The sequence below is a fragment of the Microtus oregoni genome, unplaced genomic scaffold, assembly GCF_018167655.1.
Source record: "Microtus oregoni isolate MIOR12 unplaced genomic scaffold, Mior012 000024F_ref0000369, whole genome shotgun sequence".
Lineage (NCBI taxonomy): Eukaryota > Metazoa > Chordata > Mammalia > Rodentia > Cricetidae > Microtus > Microtus oregoni.
The window spans coordinates 1,165,895-1,185,901 of NW_024543083.1; the positions used below are offsets into that span (position 1 = coordinate 1,165,895).

General features: G+C 41.5%; 1 protein-coding gene across 1 annotated transcript in view; it reads left to right on the top strand.

Moving 5' to 3' along the window:
• The first annotated feature begins 3,916 nt into the window (after positions 1-3,916).
• Tnks (tankyrase) overlaps positions 3,917-20,007 on the top strand; it is a 157,969-nt gene continuing 141,878 nt past the window's right edge. Inside the window, exon 1 of the mRNA XM_041673586.1 lies at positions 3,917-4,593. Within this exon, the coding sequence (XP_041529520.1) occupies positions 3,951-4,593 (643 nt within the window). The 5' untranslated portion in view covers positions 3,917-3,950. The remainder of the gene's footprint in view (positions 4,594-20,007) is intronic.

Below are 20,007 nucleotides of genomic sequence, written 5' to 3' on the forward strand. Positions count from 1 at the left end.
TACAGGACACCAAAGACCTGGACTTAACAGATCTGAAATACTACTAATGAACTCCCATCTGGGAAAGATCAATTGGAAATGCATGAATAGACTAAGCAAACCAAGTTTGACTGAGACCGAAACAGGGAACCCATGCTAACTTATGATGGTGTAACCTTTAAGGAGAGTTCATGGAAATACTGTGGAGAAAACCCAAATATCATAAAACATCCAAGAAACAAAGGTTTTTGTTTGTTTGTTTCCAGTTAGCAGATTTTTCCCTAAAACTCTGCTCCTGTCCGCAACATGACCTAGGAGAGGACTGTATGCTTATATTTTTGTCAGATGAACATGATTTTTGTGTAAGCATTTTTGAAAATGGTAAGATGGTACTTTATTATGATTCTCAGGTTTTGAAAATTGGAGGGACTTAGAGGAATCCTGAATTAATCAAATGAATAAATCACTATAAAAGAATTTTGTTACATACTAAATGCTAGATTTCCCAATTTTCATCTTCGACATAAAAGAAGTTGAGAGAAGAAAGTTTATAATAGTGGCTATATGTCCTGTTAATTTTATGTGTGCCACATAAGTTAACAACTAACATTCAAGAAGTACTTATAGAGTTTTAATCGTCATGGCAAGGCTCCAGTAAAGTCGGGTTCTTTTTCATTTTTTTTTTGAGACAGGTTTTCTCTGTTTTAACAACCCCAGCTGTTTTAGAACTCGCTCTGTAGACTAGGCTGGCCTTGAACTCACAGAGATCTGCCTGCCTCTGCCTCCTGAGTGCTGGGATTAAAGGCATGTGCCACCACTGCCCGGCTATAGCCAGGTTCTTAGACTGAAATGTATCTACCAAGGCTAGCTGACTAATAATTGTTAGGGATGCAATTCTTCTGTTTATTTGACTCTAGGTTTTACTTTCTCCAGCTCAGTGTATCCCTCTAGTATCATACATCCAGTATGATGCATCTATCCCTATCCCTCAGGGACCTGTGTATAACCGCAGATTAGGTAGTGATAGTTATCCTTTCAAGGCTAGAGCTCAACATTAGTCCTTCTGAGCCCATACACTTTATAAATACTTAATGTTAAGCACCTTTACTACTCCCCAGTGAGGATGAGAAAAGCTATTTCCAATTGACTGAATACATTTTCAGAATATATTATGATCAGTTTCAGGCAATTCAGTCTTTTTATTCTATCCAGCAGAGATTTTCTTATTTATTTCGTTCTGATAAACAGACAAAATAGATGCATTTGAAAATAGTTTGACCATTACTTCTTTCTGCAATATATGAATAAGTGGCCATCGGGGGACAGATGAGACCATCTTTATGCTTCCCTTTCAGAGAACACTCAAGGAGAAGAAGAAAAATAGTAGATACCTGACACGCTGTGGTGATCCACCTCCAGTCCCGAATGCTAGCCTCTGCTCCATATTAAGAAGACTCAAGAGAACAATGCTGACTTCACATTCTGCTCTATAGTCATCATAAGAATTTTCCAAGTTTTGTTGATGAAAAGGGAACTTATTCTTCTGGTATTGGTGACCATCATAACAAATAGAGTTCCATCTTGTGCTCTGTTTCCTTTATGAAAAACCGGTGATCACTGTTTAAAAAATAAACACAAAACCCTGGGTAACTGGGCCTTGATACATCCCGAGATTTTTAGTAATCAATCCATTGGATGCCTGTTGCAGAACATTTAAAGAGTGATTCAGTTACCAATTCTTGCTTCCAAATAGCACTGAAACCAGTGGACATATCTTTTTACAAGTTAGATTATGGATTTCACTGTTCAGAAATGCTTTGGTACAATTTTATTTGTGGGGAAGGTTGACTACATTTTTTGGCTCCTGGATAAGAAATTTAAGGCAGGGTAATAATAACTACATTCATAGTCAAATGCATTTTCTGGGTTTATGGTAAAGTTTTGCCTGTTGACATTTTTGTTTAAGGTACCTGAATATATTCCTTGAAATGTATAAAGATTTATAAATTAGATTGTCATCTATAATACCATTTGTGCATAGAAAAAGAGTCAAATCTAGGGTAGCATACACTGTGGCCTGATTTTAGTTTCACTGTGTTCTCTACTATAGCCTTACCCTTTGTCAAATGTCACTGTGGAAAAGGGCACACATGTGTAAGACATAAGGCGAATGTTAAACTTATAACCGATAGTCCTAGATTCAATGAAAACCAAATGCCACTCAAGTTCCCGATCATACTGTTTGTAGTTGATATGCCAAAAATCACCCATTCATTAAAATGGGAATGCTAACATCATGCTAGTTATATTTAATAGTGAACATTTGAAGCAACCATTGGCCTAATATTCTGCTTGATCCATCTTGTTTTTTCTTCGGAAAGACTCTCCATGTGTCCACTCTGTTAGCATAAAGCTACTAGTGTGGCCTCCCACAAGGCCTATTTCACTGCTGAACAATCGGTGTGAAATGGAGACCTCACTGCAATGATCTCATTCACAAGGACATCTCTTGATATCACACAGCAGCTATAGTTAGAGGAAAGGTAGAGAAAATGGCATGCTAATGGAGCATTCTAGACAGAAATTAAGCTTTTAATCTTCATTTAGGAGGGGAGAGGTGGAGAGGGATTGAGGGGGAAAGAACCAAACTTAAAAAAAAGAAACATTTTCACAAATAGTTAAAATTAAGATGGAATATAAAAGTACAAAGACAGAATAAGAAAAAAATCTTAATTTTAATTAAGGTTTAGTTAAATTTGTTGGTCTTGCAAAAGGGAAACTGTCAGAATGTTTGGTTAAGCAGCTTGCTCAAATGTCCACAGCCAGGAAGAAAGAACTTGAATTCATCAGTCGCGGGAATCTGAATCACCATTTAGAACTGGGGTTCAGCAAAGTCACACAGAGAGAAAACTTAACAGGGAAAACTCTTGCCAAACTATCAGCGTTTCTGCAGCCCCATGGCCACAGAAGCCAACAAGCAGAGACAGGATGACTCTTTGGACTGCTTTTCCAGAGGGCCTGTAATCTGAGAAGCCAGGACTAACTTTTTAGAGAGCCGCTGTCATCGCCCAGTTAGCCAAGGGAACAAAGGACGTCAGTCTTTCCCGAGTTTGTCCTTGTCTCTCTGGTCAGGGGGGGACATCCTAGGACCTGAGAGTCCTGTCTGGTCAGCTTTTCTCACGGCTTGCGCCCGTCCCTCCTTATTCTCTGTCTAGTAGGTCTGTTAAGTTTTCATACTCCCAAAGCCATTGAGCCTTGCGTTCCCCTCAAGGCAAAAATCGAGCTAGTACTGACAGTGTGTAAGTGTATGGATCCCTTTCTACACTATTAAGTACAAATGCACCCTTAAAGAATATCGAAAAGTGTCCTTATCCGTCCCGTATCAGAAAGAGACCAAAGAGATAAGAGGGGTGTAAGGCGATCCAATGCTGTGGTTTAATAAATTCCACAGAGTTCTGTTTATAGTTATGTTCTCTTCAGAGTCTTTTGCATGCATTAGTTCACTTGATCCCTGCAATTTTGTGAGGTGGACAGTATTAGTAGTATTACTAATTATAATAGCAGGACGAGGACATTGGATAGATGTTTGCGCCAAGTTACACTTCAATAGCTGCTTCTGAAGCCGGACAGGACGGACTGACGGGCACCTTGTCCTCAGGTGGGACAGCCAAGGCAATCCGCAGAAAGTGAAGCCAAGAGGAAGTTTCTCCGACAGGCAAGTGGCTGGCCACAGCATTCAAATCTGCCAAGACAGCCCGCCAGGGCGTCACAAAAGCCCGCCTCTCCACTACAAAGCCACGCCCACAGGCCGTCTGGTCCCTGAACTCCCAATACTTCCCCTCATCTCTCGGACTCCACCCTCTCCGGCAAGAATCATTTCCGGTATGCTGGATTCTGATTGGTCCAAAAGCCGGAAGTAAGGGCGGGCGGTGGCGCCGTTGCCGCAGTGACAGAACCGGGGGAGTGGGAAGATGGCGGCGTCGCGTCGCTCTCAGCATCATCACCACCATCATCAACAACAGCTCCAGCCCGCCCCAGGGGCTTCGGCGCCGCCACCGCCACCTCCCCCGCCGCTCAGCCCGGGCCTGGCCCCGGGACCCACCCCGGCCTCGCCCACGGCCGGCGGCCTGGCGCCCTTTGCCTCCCCGCGGCACGGCCTGGCACTGCCAGAGGGGGATGGCAGCCGGGACCCGCCCGACAGGCCGCGATCTCCCGACCCAGTGGACGGCGCCGTCTGCTCGGTGGCAGCGACGGCCGCGGTCCCGGCAGCTTCCGCCGCCGTCGGAGTCGCTCCCAGCGCAGCCGGCGGTGGCGGTAACAACTCGGCGTCGTCCACTTCTTCCCCGACTTCTTCTCCGTCTTCCTCCCCGTCCTCCCCTGGCTCGAGCTTAGCGGAAAGCCCCGAGGGGGCCGGAGTTGTCTCCACAGCAACTTTGGGACCCGGGGCGGCGGGCCTCGGCCCGGGGGTCCCAGCCGTGAGCGGGGCCCTGCGGGAGCTGCTGGAGGCCTGTCGCAATGGGGACGTGTCCCGGGTGAAGAGGTTGGTGGACGCAGCGAACGTGAATGCAAAGGACATGGCCGGCCGAAAGTCTTCTCCTCTGCACTTCGCCGCAGGTGGGAGAGACTTTGGAGTTGGGTTTTACGGGTTTGGGAGTCGAGGGCGGGTGATCGGACTAGGGAAAAGAGTTACAGGTTGTCGCGGGACAAGTAGGGGCTTGACTGGTGTTCTCTGACGCCTCACCCTGAGACCCGAAGTTCGTGCCTGGGTCGGTGGGGGCGTGGAAGAGGGGATATGTGAATCCACTCCTTGGAGTTTGCAACCGAGGTACTTCAACTTACGCAAACTCCATGTAGTTAGTGGTGGACCCTGGGTCTGGGCATCCTTAGAACTTCTTCACAGTGTGTCGGAGAGAAGTTAGATCGGAGTAGCTTTGTCGTTTGTCTGCTGCTAGTTTGCTTTGTTTGACACTGTTTGACACAGTCCGAGCCGAAAGTAGTGTACGGTAACTCAACAAGTGTTTGAGACTGTGTCGTATTAGTAACACAACGAAAGACGGATGGGGTTGGTGAGAGTCCACCCTTTTCTAAGAAGTTTGCAGTCTGTTGGGAAAGACTACAACCGGCCTGCCCGCGACGCTAGTGATAAGGGGTATTGTGCGCCTTAGGATAAGGGAAGAGAGAGTAGCTTTCAAGTTCTGCACCCCACCGTTGAGTGTTTGCCTTGTCTCAGCCAGCTCGTTTTGTTAGAGACGCAGATGATATTCTGCTTGAGTGAGGATTTAGTTAAGAAGTCTCTGGCATGAAAAGTCTCCAAAGAGGCACAGATGCCTAAACGCTGAGCTTTACTTTTTTGCCCCTCCCCCCCTTCTGAGCAAGCAGTTGTTTTCTTTTAGAAACACATAGTAGTTTTATAAAACACAAACATGTATCACAAAAACAAAAGGGCCATGATCTCACTGACTTGATACCTCCTGTTTTTTTTTATAGCTAAACGTAATTAGGTTATGCACTTTAAAACATTACATTTGAAGTATATACTTTACATAGGTAGTATAAATTCAAATAGGACAGAAGGACAAAATTAAAAGGCACACCTTTAAAAAAATACCAAAGACCCCCGCCTTTAAATCTTTTTATTCATGAGTACGTGTGTGTGTGTGTGTGTGTGTGTGTGTGTGTGTGTATGTATGTGTGAGCGTTTGGAAGTTCCAAGGAGGGAGTTCCTGGAGCTGGAGTTACAGATGACTATGGATCACCCAACATGGTGCTCAGGTCCTCTGGAAAAATAAGCAGTGCTCCCGCTCCTCAGCCCCTTGTCTGTCTTCATGCCATCGAACACAGGACTGCGCTTAGCTTGGGGACGTACTCTTCCACTGGCTGCACCTCCAGCTCTTCTTGCCGACACTTCAGTGGGTGTGACTCCTTCAGTTTGTTCTGTAAACTTAGGCTTAAGACTTTGCGGATGATGTTTTCTACAGTTGGCAGGTACTGTGTTCTCTTGCAGCTAGAGAGTGAGGGACACATGCTTAAGCGAGCACAGGTTCACAAGCGCAGTAGTGGAACGTGGATGTTGAGTCAGCTGTTTGATTTGGAGCTTAAGCTATAATAATCTGTACTTGGTTTTGTAATTGCAGTGAAGAGTTTCTAAGTTATGCTGCTTTTGGAGGGGGCGGGAGAAAGTGTAGTCTGGGGTTTGTAGAAAGGGTAGCTATTATTTTTTTCAGCCCATACTTTGAAATAAATTTTGTATTGTCGAAATTTAATCAGAACTTTCAGGAATGGAAATCATACTCTCACTTATATGTGGGTTGTACTTTGGCATTTTATATAGTCTTTCACTTAACTTTTAGCAAATTATGTTTGTGATTCACTAATGGGTAGTGACCAGTGGTATGTGTGCATTGGAAATCATCATCAGATTATTGGATCTATGCTGGATATGATGCTATTGAGTATGGTGAACTGGCTTGTAAGGAAACTTTGATCTGACTAAATGAAAACTCAAGATTCTTGCTTGTTTTATGAAATAGCGTTCCTTTTTGTAGTCTGGCTTTTCTTTCCTTCCTCGCTAGTTTTTTCTCTGTCTCATGAGACAGATCTGGCGAGGCGCAAGACTCTTGTGCCTCAGCCTGCCAAGTGCTGGCTGGGATTTCAGGCCTCTGCCGCTACACTTGGACTCTGTTTCTGTAGACTAAATCAAAGGTTTAAGTCTCATTTAACAAATTGGCCGAGACTCTTTACTAAGTACTTTCCCCCAAATCTGGTTAGTACATTGTCTCACAAATCCGTAACACCAACATGCTACCTATATCTATTTGCGCATCGGTTTGCTCTTTTAGAATCAATTCACACAGACTAGCGCTCCTTTCCCAGTCATGCCTTCTGTTATCCACAAATTGCTGGGGATTCTCATCTGCAAACAGTGAAACAGCCTTGTATAATTATTTTGTACTTAGGAGGAACTAACCTTGATATAGCCTGCTTTTTTTTAAACCTCATTCGTTTAGTTCATTTGTCGAAAACAGACAAAACAATAATTATTAAATTCTCCATGGTAAAAAGCATTCTGTAGTTAGCTTGCACGTTCATATTTGTTTGTATAACATTAAAGCTTCCTTTCGTCTAGTCTCCCTTAGATGTAGGCTGAGTAGTTAAAAGTAGTTGTTAGTTGACTAGTCCTTGGTTGTTACTATAGTCGTTGTATTATCCTGGAATAGTTTTTTTTTTTTGGAATAGGTAAATGTCTTGGAAAAATTTAAAAATTATAGCTAATAATAGTTTATTATATGTTAAATACTGGCAGAACTTTGGAGTGGCAGATAGTTCACAACTTTATTGCACTGTGTAGTGAGGAAGTTTAAAGAACACAAAATCTCACAAAGTGTCACCTGTAGGAGGGTATTATGCTGCCTTTTGGAGTATATAAAAGAGGCTGTTAATTCTGGGTTTGGAGCAGTTAGGAAACCTTTTTAAAAAGATGATTTGGTTTTGTTCTTGAAATAGGGTTTTATTCTGTAATCCTGGCTGTCCAGGAATTGGCTGTGTTGACCAGGCTGGCCTTGAACTGACAGCAATCTGCCTGTCTGTGCCTCTGGAGTGCTTCGGTTCTAGGTGTGCACTAAGGTCACTATAGCGCTTTTAAACTACTGCTTTAAAATGAAATTGTCTAAATTCATTTCCTAGTGGTGATGGATTTGTAGTAACTGATAGAATTTTGATGAAATTCTTTTTACAAAAGAGTTCAGATGAGGTGTTTTTTTTTAAAGGTTCAAACAGTTTTGAGGTCTCAGTATTTAGTATTTTTTAAGCTCCATTTTAAAAAATTCATGTGTATATGTGTCTGTCTTTGGGGATGTGCATGTGTGTGGGTCCCCTGAGGGTGTTGGATACCCTGGAGCAGGAGTGCTGTGTGAAGTGGCGTCAGGAAACCTAACTTGGTCCTCTGGAAAAGCAGCAGGCACTTTTAACCAATAAGTCGTCTTTCTAGGCCCTCATAGTATTTCCTTTTTTTTTTTTTTTTGGAGACAGAGTCTCTCTACATATGTCTGGCTGTCCTAGAATTTATTCACTGTATAGATCAGCTTGGCCTAAACTCACAGAGCCTCCACCATGCCTAGCATGGTGTTTACTTTAGATTGAAGATGTTCGCTGTAGCCGTCTGTACAGTTAACTAACATATTTCTTGAATTGTCCTATATGTTATAAGGCATTTTAGTATCAAAAGTAGCCAAACGTAGAATGTATGTCAGCTTTGCTTTCTTGGTTTGAATAGGACCGTCTGCAGCACACATTTAACCCCACAAGAGTTACCCGATTTACACCAGATCCTGAATTTTCATAAAGATCTCGTCCTACTTCCAGTACAGTTGTTATTTTAGCAGGATTCCTTTAAAAGGAATCATATACAGTTCACATGGTGTCCCCTAACCTGTGGCAAATAACAATCCATGTGTTTCAGTCCTGGAGTGGTAACTGGTGCGACCTGTGCCTTTCTGTTCTTTATTGATGACAACAGCCTTGGTTGTACCTTATTTGACTCTTAGTTTTCACAGTCTTACTTCTTTAGGGTAGGTTGGCTCGTTGATGTTCCTGTCACTACCTCCCAAGTGCTGGATTACAGGCATGTGCCACTAAACCCAGCTCCTCAGAATTGAAAGGTCTGGCTGTGGTAGAAGAAAAGGAAACGTGCTTTGCAAATTCCTTCTTCCACTTAAAACCACAGGTTGAAAATAGGATTTTTTTTTCCTTGTGTTTTCTTAAAATTGTACATGTAAATGGCCTCTTTTTATACAGTTGACAAGGAGCTCTGAGCTAGGGAGATGCATGGAGTGTCTGTCTTTCTGCTTCAGTGGTGTCAGACATTGGAGGCAGAGGATTTAAAGAGTGAACTAGCTATTTGATGACATCACAAACACATCTCCAATAATGAAAAATAACAAACTGTTATATAAGACTGCTTATATTTCAGCCTTATGCTGTCAGCGTAGATATTCCTCAGTGTCTCAGACCCTTTAAATGTGTGTCAGTGTGGGTTGCAGACAGCTGAGTAGGTGCCCTGAAGAAGCTGAGTTTTGATGCTTAGAGATCCCACACAACTCAGACCCCTTTTATTTATTTATTTATTTATTTATTTATTTAGGATTTCTGCCTCCTCCCTGCAACCGCTTCCCATTTCCCTCCCCCTCCCCCGATCAAGTCCCCCTCCCTCATCTGCTCGAAGAGCAATCAGGGTTCCCTGACCTGTGGGAAGCCCAAGGACCGCCCACCTCTATCCAGGTCTTGTAAGGTGAGCATCCAAACTGCCTAGGCTCAGCCACCACAGAGTCTAGAAGTTCAGTTTTCTGGGATTGTCAGTTACACGTTAAAAGTTCTTTAAAAGGAATCATATACAGTTCACACTTTTCTGTGAGTCCTGCCCCTCCCACCCCCTGTAATAGATGCATAGTTCTGCCCATGCTCGGTAGATTTCATTCTGTCAGTATACTGTCGCCAAGCTTGTTTTTCTTCTGTTGATGGGCTCTTAGGCTCTTTCCAGTTTTGACTATTATGTATAAAGCTGTTTTGACATATATTCTTAAAATCTTGTTTTGTGGGTATAAGGCTTTTCATTCTTGAACAAAAATTTATTAGAATTACTGGATCTTGGGTTTGGTAAATGTACACATTGGAGGTTGCTGGACTGAGGTGTTCAGTTTCATAGAGCAGCTCACAACATAGCAGTGGGCTTCAGAGAAAGCTGAAGTGAGGCAAGCGGCATGGTGAGTAAAACTGAACTTGGACTCTTCAGCACTCTTGGGCGTCCTCCTCTGCTGAGTCTGATAGAATGGGCTCAACCCATACCCAGGAGGAGGCGGTTACACAAGGTACACTTAGAGTTTCATGTTGCTATTGATAGGGGTAACTTTGGAGTAATGCATGGCTAGGAGATTTTGTTGTGTGACCATCAGTGTGTGGTTACAGAGACCTGGAAGGCACAGCCTAATATATTCATGTATGCTCTGTGGTATTGCTTCTAGGCTGCACACTTGTTATGTCAGTGTCTGTATTCTGATAGTAACAGAGTGAGGGGCATTTGTATATAAACATAGGAGATACACAGTAAAACAAAATATGAAAAGTGAAACTTAGCATACATACCCTTAAAGACATAAGTGGAGTTTGCAAAATTTGGAGAGTGAATAGGAAGGCTTAGTCTATATTCCGATAGTTTTTTGTTTTGTTGTTGTTGATTATCATTGTATACTTACTGCCACCCTAATTCATACATTTTTTTTCCCCATGATGTAACAACCTTGATTCCCTTTTGTTTGTTAGAGTCAAGGTCTCTGAGTCCTCTGCTTGACTCCTCTGAGTAGTAGTATGTCTGTATTCCCATGTCCAGTAAGGACTTTTCCACTTTATAATCTTTAAAAAAAATTGAACTTTTGCCGGGCGGTGGTGGCGCACGCCTTTAATCCCAGCACTTGGGAGGCAGAGGCAGGCGGATCTCTGTGAGTTCAAGACCAGCCTGGTCTACAGAGCTAGTTCCAGGACAGGCTCCAAAACCACAGAGAAACCCTGTCTCGAAAAATCCAAAAAAAAAAAAAATTGAACTTTTGATTCTCTTGCAATACTTAAGACACAAATATATTGTACACAGTTGAACAAAATATTTTTGTCTTTAGTATCCTTATTCTATAACTTTTTCAATTTTTAAAATTTGTATTTTACACTCTATACATTGTTGTTAAATATATTAATCAGTCGAGGCTGACACCAGGTCAGAATCATCGTCATAGCTGTCCTCCAGTTCCTGGTCTATCCATTGGAAGCTAGGATGTCAGTGTCTTGTCCTGCTGGAATGGCCTTAGGGACAATAACAGCACTGGACCGTCTTCTGCGGCAACAGTGCCTTCTGCAGCTCTGTAAGGACCTGGTTAAAGCTGCTTTCCATGCCCTTTTTAAGGGAATAGTGTTCTTTAAAATAGTGATGAAAGCATAATGTGGTCAATACACTGACCTAGTACTTTATTAGCATCACCAAATCTACGTAGGATATGTAATTGTATGATGACAGCGAGAGCACAAGTACACCACAGCAGGTTTGTTTACACCAGAATCACCACAAAACATAAAGTAATGCATTGTGACACACAGTGGCAGTGATATCATTTCAGGAGGGCTTTTCAGTGCTGTTACAATCTTTTCATTGTCGTGTGACTCGGTCTCTCTTGGACCCAACACTGTTGTGCAGCTTGTGACTATATACTAGGTTACTGGCATCATCCTAGAAGCTGCGTTTCCCAGTGACTCGTCCTGTGTCCTAGCATTGGAGAAAACGATACATTCATTTGGGGGTTTGATTTTTCTAAGAAGTTGGAGTATGAATGTCTCCAACCTGAGCTTTAACTTGTACTCGGTGCTCTTACTGATGTAGCAGTTGCTGAGATGGTGGTTATGATTTGCAAATAACATTTCCAAGTATGTTGGTGAGATTGTATGTTTTTCTCTTTCATAGATTACTTTTGTCTTTGTGTGGTGTGGTAGGGTTGACTACAGTGTTCATGTGTGCTCTTCATGTACTCTACCACTTACTTATACCCCCAGCTCAATATCATGCATTTAAAAGCAAGAAGGTACTTAAACATTTATGATTGTTATCGTAGTCAGTTTGGGCTATAATTACTCAAGTATAATAGTTAGGTGGCTTATAAATAACAAAAATTACTCTAGTGCCACAAGGCCTGAGGTCAGGGCCCTAGAAGTTTGCTTCTTGTAAGAGCTGTCTTCTGAGTTGCTGACTACCAACTTTTAGTATATTCTCATGTGGTGAGCAGAGAGGGAGAGGGAGAGGGAGAAGGAGAGAGAGAGAGAGAGAGAGAGAGAGAGAGAGAAAAGAGAACACATGTAAATGAGCACTCGTGTGTTGGCGGAGACTGCTGCCCACACCTGAAATATTAATTACAACCTATTAGCGCACACTTCTTATTGACTAGCTCTTATTCTTAAATTAACTCATTTCTGTTCATCTATGTATCACCATGTGGTTGTGGCCTACCGGTAAAGTTCCAAGTTCCAACCAGCATCTTGCATCTGTCTCTTATGGCTACTGGCTTCTCTTGACTCTGCCTACTCTCTCGCTATATCTCTTCCAGCCCGACTATATTCTGCCCTGCTATAAGCCGAAGCAGATTCTTTTATTAACCAATGGCATTCACAGCATAAAGAGGGGAATCTCACATTATTCGTGGGTTTTCTTATAAAGGCTCTAAATTTCACTTGTATTACCTAATTAATTGCCTCCCAAAGACCTCACCTCCTAATCCTGTCACACTGGAAATTTCAGTGCATAGATTTTTTTTTTTTTTTTTTTTTAGGAGGACATAGCATGAGCAAGCATTGAATCCATGGGTGTGTCTTCCTGAAGGTTTGACTGAGACTGTGTGTGTGTGTGTGTGTGTGTGTGTGTGTGTGTGTTCACCTTGTGCATGCTAGGTGTGGGGAAGCTGGGAAGGCCTGACAGGTGAGTAGTGTTGTCAGGAAGAGGGAGTACAGTGGCTGCTTTGGGAATGATCCCTAATAAAAGGATGGGCTGAGCCTGTAATGTGGGAGCTCCTTCCACTCCTTCAGCCAGTAGCCTTTAAGATACCGACCACTTGGGTGTGGTCTCTATACTATAAATGCAGCTGTAAAGCGTGCGCCACCACAACCGGCTTTTTTTAAAATTATAAACTGATTGGCCTATTAGCTCAGGCTTCTTATTAACTCTTATATCTTTTATTAGTCCATAATTCTTGTCTATGTTAGCCACATGGCTTGGTACCTTTTTTGGCAAGGCAGTCACATCTTGCTTCCTCTGTGTCTGGATGACAATTGCAGACTGACCTTTCCTCTTCTCAGAAATCCCCTGTTCTCGTCACGCCGCCTATACTTCCTGCTTGGCCACTGGCCAATCAGCGTTTTATTAAAAATAATACAAGTGACAGGATAAAAGACCATTTTGCTCCACAGCAGGCCAGTTCTTCTCTTGGAATAGGAGTTCTCACACTTCCTGATGCTTTGACTCTATTACAGTTTCTCATGGTGTACTAACTGCCAACCATAAAACTGTTTCATTGCTACTTCATAACTGTTATAATGTAAATATCTGATATGCAGGACATCTGATATGTGACCCAGAGGGTTGCGACCTGCAGGTTGAGAACCACTGACCTAGGGCACATGCATGCTGCTATGCCAGTCAAGCAGCTCGCTTCCTCAGTGAGGGGGCTTACTGCTTGGGACCCCGTGATGTTAGACATGCCAGATAAGCTTATACTGTTTGCCACCTGAGTTTCTACTTTTTTAATAATTGCAGTATTTTGTAATAGAAAATGAGCTGAGCTATGTGTGTCATTCATGTGGGTTCATGATTAGAATTGCGGGATTAATTATGAATGGGGCTGTAGTGTGAGGATGACGTAAAAGAAAAATTCTTTGTTTAGTATCAAATGAGCCATGTGCCAGAAGCACACATCTCAAAATGGACTTTTAGTTTACTATTTAAAAAGTATTGTGCTCCTTATTTGGAGGGAGGGGGGAGTGGGGAAATTGAGACAGGATTTCTCTGTGTAACAGCTCTGGCTGTCCTGGAACTTGCTTCATAGATAGGGCTGGTCTTGAACTCACAGAGATCTGCCTGCCTGAGATTAAAGGAGTGCACCACCACCATCAGGTCTTAAATTTTTTTTTTTTTTTTTTTTAACTAGGGTGAGTTTCTTGGGATTTTATTAAAGCCTAACCACTTGGGATGATGAGTTTTGAACATAGTTTTTGAAAATTAGTTTGATTTTGGGTAATTGAGGAATGTCTTAGATGTGTTTTGGTGCCTGTGCTTTAGAGGCTTCCTCGGGTTTTCGGATTGCCATCACCTGCTGGGCTGTTTTGTGAAAACTTGTTTTGCTCCTTGGCTTAGGTTATCTCTTTATAGACTTGAAGCAACATGACCCTTACACTGTGTTCTTCTCCATTCTTTGTGCAATGGAAGCTCCTAGTTCAGGTTAAACAATGAGTCTTTCTTTTAAACTGTCAGAAAAGGAGAAATAAAGTATTAACGTTCTCTTTTTGGTTGTCACTAAATGGTTGGTCACTTTTTTCTTTGAGGTAAATTTCTTTAAAGAGTCAAGTAAACATTTGATAGTTCACACCGATGATTCTGTTAGCTACAAGGTCAAACTTACTTTTTAAAAAATCTACTGATTGACTCACAATCCTTAAAAGCTAGTCTTCCTATCACCAGTTACAGTTTTAAAAATTAATGAAACTTCCCATAATGGAGCTAATTACAGTGTTTTTCAAAAGGTTGATTGTGTTCAAGTAGATCTGACAGGATTGGATGCTCTCGTTCTGATGTATTTAGGGGGGGTCATTTTGAATGTCCCACTCACCCATAGTGTGAGAAGGTACCTTTCTCTTTTTCTGTATGTTTACCTTCTCACACTATGGAAATTTGACTTTTTTAAAAAAGATGTCATGGAATTATAATGAATGATTGCATGTTAGCTATTTTCTAAGATGTGTGGGATAGAGATGCTAACTTGTGCTTTTGTGTAGGAAATAAATTCGTGAAAAACTGATTTGTAGAGCAAGATATTAAAAATTTGGCTTACCCACTGTTTCCTACAAGGCAATACCCACAATGTATCAACACACTGTATAATTGTTATCCTATTGGAATTTTATGAAAACAAGAAGTTGGTATTCAGTTTGCATTTGAAGAGTTGGCTTTGTAGGTTAGTAGTTCCAATCTCAAGTCTGATTCCTTATATCTAAAAATAATAATTTTTAATATACTAATCTACCTTTTTTGTCAAAATCAGAAGTCACATAGCTATGAAGTGACACAGATTAAACCTGTATATCTGACTGCCTTAAAATCATTAGGTCTGGGCTGCTCAAATGGAAACTTCATAGTAATGAGAAGTAAAATTATTTTGAGATGTCATGACTTCCTCAAATTGGTTTTCTGATAGTAAAAATAATCATCTAAAATTCAAAAGTGCAGGAAAAATATTTGTCCATCATCTTACTACTCCAAGGCAAGTTATGGTGATTTGTGGATATGTCCCTTGAATCCTTTTTTTGGGCACTTAAAATAAATTTCTTCAGTAAGTAGGATATTAGAACATTTACAGTTATCAGAATGTTTGTTTTTAAGATTTTTGTTTTAAAAAACTTGTGTGTATGTATGTATCTGCTTAAGTTCATGTGCACCATGTGCATGTTGGAGCCCGTAAAGGCCAGAGGAGGGGGTAGATTCCCTGGAAATGAAGTTTGAGCTGCCCACTAGGGGTGCTGGGAACCAAACCTGAATCTTCTGCAAGAGTAGTAAGCGTCCTTAACTATTGAGTCATCTCTCAGAGTTGCCAGGATACTGGACTATCCTACCCTTTTGTTTATTTGTTTCATAAATATAAAATGTTTGATTGTAAGCAATCAGTGAAGAGCTTCATTAAATTAAAGGGAAATTTAGCAAATATTTTAAGTCTAAAGAGTGTTAAGAAAATCCTGATAAACTTTGTTAAATATTTTAGTTCATAGAAGCAGTCAAACAAAATATTTAAATAGCAAAGCATAGGAATCACAACTCTTTGAAAGCACACGATGATACTGAAAGTGGTACAGATGGGGGCTGGTGAGCTGCTCAGCAGATAAAAGTGCTCATTGTGCACACTTCATGACCTGAGTTTGATACCCAGAACTGATAGTGGAAGAAAAGAACCAACTCCCAAAAGTTTCCTCTGACTTCTTCATGTGTGTTGTGGCACATGCTTGTTTTTATTCAAACATGTATGTTGACACACATACTACTACTAATAAAAAAGGTTTACATAGTAAATTTTATGAAATGTGTATTTTGCCATAATTCAAATGAAAAAACAAATAGTAAATGTTTTGGTCTTTGTTATCTTACAGAGAATGTGTGTGGTATATGTACATGCTTGTATGGGTATGTATATGTGTATACATCCATGTGTGGAGGTCAGAGTTGATGTTGGGTGGCACTCACCAGTTTGTCTAGGCTGGCTGCATCTGAGCTTTGTGAATCCATGTGTCTCCCCAGCCTGACACTAGGGTTTCAGATGTGTGCCTCTTCTGCTGTACATGGTGCTGGAGAACCGAACTCAAGTCCTCACACAGCTACTCCCTGAGCCTTCTCTTCTGCCAGAGAACTCATGTTTATTATTGCCAATATGAAATATGGAAATACTGATATTCAGTAGAATGAATTTCAGCAGTTATGTTGATGATGCCCTTTTCATTTTTTCTGTCAGTTATCAATGTGTCTGAATGGCTGTGGTTCTGCGAGTGTGAAATTCACCATAAAAGAAGTGTTGTGGAAATCAAATGAGCTTATGAAACTTGCCTCGATAACAGTTACCCAAGACAGTTAGTTCCAAAGTGGATTCTTCTCTCATACCATCCTGGTCTCTATTTCTGAGGGATCTAGATAGTAGGGCTCTACTAAGATTTTATGGTCCTTTGGCAGAAGCTCAACAGATGGTTCTCAAATCCCCTGCAAGATGATGAGTGGTTTTGTTGTTGTATGACCTTTTCACCTCGGGTCAGGCACCAGGGCAGACTGTAGAAACAGTTCTGCCAGTTCTGGTTTGGTGAACTTGTGAGCTTGTCTTGCAAGAACAAGTGTAACTTGGGCAACTGCTCACTGAAAAGCCCAGTGAAGCATTGGGTGACTGCTCGCAAAAGCTGTATAAACAGAGTGCCCTGCACAACTTGGAGACTATGCTACCAAAGACTCTACTGTCCCCAGAACTTGTTTACCACCATAAAGTAACCTTAGGGTAGAGCATCTTCCTCTGTATGGAAAATTAGACCCGAGGAGTATCTTGTATTGATTCTTCTTGCCATCTTCCTTTTCACTGTTTGGTTCTTCCCATGGGTTCTGAGTTTTTAGGTGCTAGGAAGGGCACACATCTAACTATTCCTTTGCACCCCACAAGCTGTAAGAAACAGCAGTCTAGTACCTTCATCTCACCTCCCCACCATTTTTCTGCCAAACCAGGTGCTAATGTGGAAGATGACATCCGCATATCTTTTTCTTGTTGTAACCCTCCTTTGTGCTGGCAAGTGCTTTCTGAGTAGACAGCTCAGCCTCAGTTATATGTCTTAGCTCTCACAGCAGAAATCCGTACACCAACTGCCACGGCCTGCTTACAGTCCTGTCCAGTGTGTACTGTTCTGTGGGATTGCAGAACAGCCTCTTAACTCCACCAGCTGTTTGGGGGCATCCTCTTACTTAAATGGTAGGCCTCATTCATCACAGAAGCATACCACACCCCATATCACATAGAGGAAACTACTACCCTGGGATTTTCCTAAAGATGCCCAATGCTCAGATAATTCAGCCTCAGCTTTATGTCTTATCACCCATATTGGGGTACACAACTTTCTCTATATCAAGGCAATATACCATCCCTTACTTACCACTTGGGAGAAGTAGCCAAGTGGGTGCTCCACCTGGCTTTAAACGGATCAGCCTCAGTTGCATATCTTAGACTTGTTTTGGACTTTGTCTTCTTTGGGTGTTCTTGCATTGTGTGACTTTTCCTGGAAATACATGGGCACACAGTCTGCCTCCTCCACACCTTACTATGATGTGAATGGCAGATCAAAGGAATGATTCCATCCAAGTTTAGCTTGGAGAAAGAATGAGTTTACTAAGTTTACTGCAAGGAACTTGAATGACTGAAGCTGTATTACCCGACAGCCACATCAGCTCCTTCTAAAGACAACCCAGCTTGAGTTTGGGCACAGCTGCTGGCAGTCTCATGGTCATCTCTTCCTCCAGCACTTGTTTGCTCCTTGTATATTGTTGGGGAGAGGCATCTCAAGTTTTGAGCAGCTTTCTGGTGACGTGAACTTCCTCCCTTCCCTCCAGAAGGGATGTTTGATTGGAAGGAAATACCTAGAGAACGCTTCGAGTCAAAATACTTTCTCAAGCGTTTGCATCTCAGAACACTTAGGTGTAGTACTCTTCCCTAACTCTCAGGGTTGTGAGATGCCTGAAACTTGATCATGCCAACTTCTGAATGTTTTCCCACAGATACACGCTTATTGTAAGTTTTAATTGATAAATTAGGCATAAGAGATTAGCAGCAATAACATAGAAATGTAAGAATTGGTAGTAAATTATATGAATGTAATCTTTTTTGTTTGTTTGTTTGTTTTTTTAAAGAGTCTCTCTGTATAGTAGCCTTGGCTGTCCTGGAACTCTGTAGACCAGGGTGGCCTCAGACTCAGAGATCTGCCTGCCTCTGCTTCCTGAGTGCTGGGATAAAGGATGTGCACCACCACTGCCAGACACGAATGTAGTTTTGACCTTTTTTTCAAGAAGTCTCTAAGGCAAGAGCTTCCATCTTTTCTCTTCAGGGAAGCACATTTAGCTCTTTTCTGTTGTATCTGAATCATCGGCTTAATTAGGTAAAATACTAGTGAAGCCAGGGAAAGCACCGAAATACCACGAGAGCAAGATGGGGCAGTAACAATGTGTAGAAATAGACTGGATACCGTAGGCACAACAAGCACAAAGGACATTTCACCACACTGCTACCAGGAATGATGTATGATTTAAAATTTATATATTAGTTATTTCTTTTCTATATAATACTCCTAGACCGTGACTGACTGCAGGCCACTAGTGCAGAAAGCAGCACTGTGGAGGAAAGGGGGGGTGGCTGTATTGATTGTGCCTTTGTTACATCTTTAGAGACTAATGGGATAAATTAAAGTGTAGAAATGAAAATACACAAACTATTATTTGAGTGTAAATAACACTTGCAGTTAGATCCTTTCCTAAGCAAAGATCAATGAGACAAAGGGATTGTTTTGTATTTTGAGTCAGTTTAATGCCTGGATTGATAGAAGACAGCCTAATTCTTGTCTTTTACCTGTCGTCATTGTGTGTATTATGAAATGAATTCATGAAACAGAAAATGGAATGCAGAAGGAAGTACTATTTTTCAAAATATAGTTTGATTAATTAGTTTTTATGAAGAGAATTTTCAGCCTTATCAGTGAATTTTTCCTATTTCTGGCATGTTAAAATTCACTGACCTATTTTTACAGAATTGGATCTTATAGCTATATAATTTAGTCTTTTGGAAAGTATTACTTCAGTATGTCATGCAAATCTTTCAAGCATTAATATCTTAATTTTATAATAAAAATAACAGGCAGCACATTTACCAGTTTTAGGAAAGTAATGGTTCCTGGGAAACTGCTGTGGTTATAATAGCTTTGTAATGCTATAAAGTTCAGATATTTATCTGAGAGCTTACATTCTATCTTTGAGAGCAGATATTGTTGTTTTCATCTAAGAAGCTACCTTGTTCATCCTGGAGAAAATGTCTGACAAATGCTGAGGTCCAAGCTGTTCTTTTTTTTTTTTTAAATATTTATTTATATTAATTATGTCAGTGTATATGCCTGCAGGCCAGAAGAGGGCACCAGACCCCATTACAGATGGTTGTGAGCCACCATGTGGTTGCTGGGAATTGAACTCAGGACCTTTGGAAGAGCAGACAATGCTCTTAACCTCTGAGCCATCTCTCCAGCCCCAAGCTGTTCTTAAACAGCAGCATAGTGTTAGTCAAGTCAGCCGTCGCACCTTACTGTAAACTAGGCTGTGTGATACTACTCACTTTGTCACAGTCTTATTAAATCCATGCTCTGGAGGCTGGAATTTAATCAAATGAGTAGCATTTGCATGAAATTACTGTGAAGACCTTGTGAGAATGATGGGAGTGGAGTTTGATGTCTCCCCTTGCTAGTACACTTATTCTTTAGTTCTATAGCTGTCATGTATTTTCTTTCTGAAGGACTTAGGAAGGTTTTAGCCCTTGAACTTGTTAGACTGTGCCGTGGTGTTAGTCTTTTCTCGCTGATAGCCTGTGCACTCTTAGCCTGGAGATTTAGATCTTCCATTAGCGGACGTCTGCCATCTTTGCGGTGCTTCTTTCCCACCTCCATTTCTGCCGTCTCCTTTTGAGT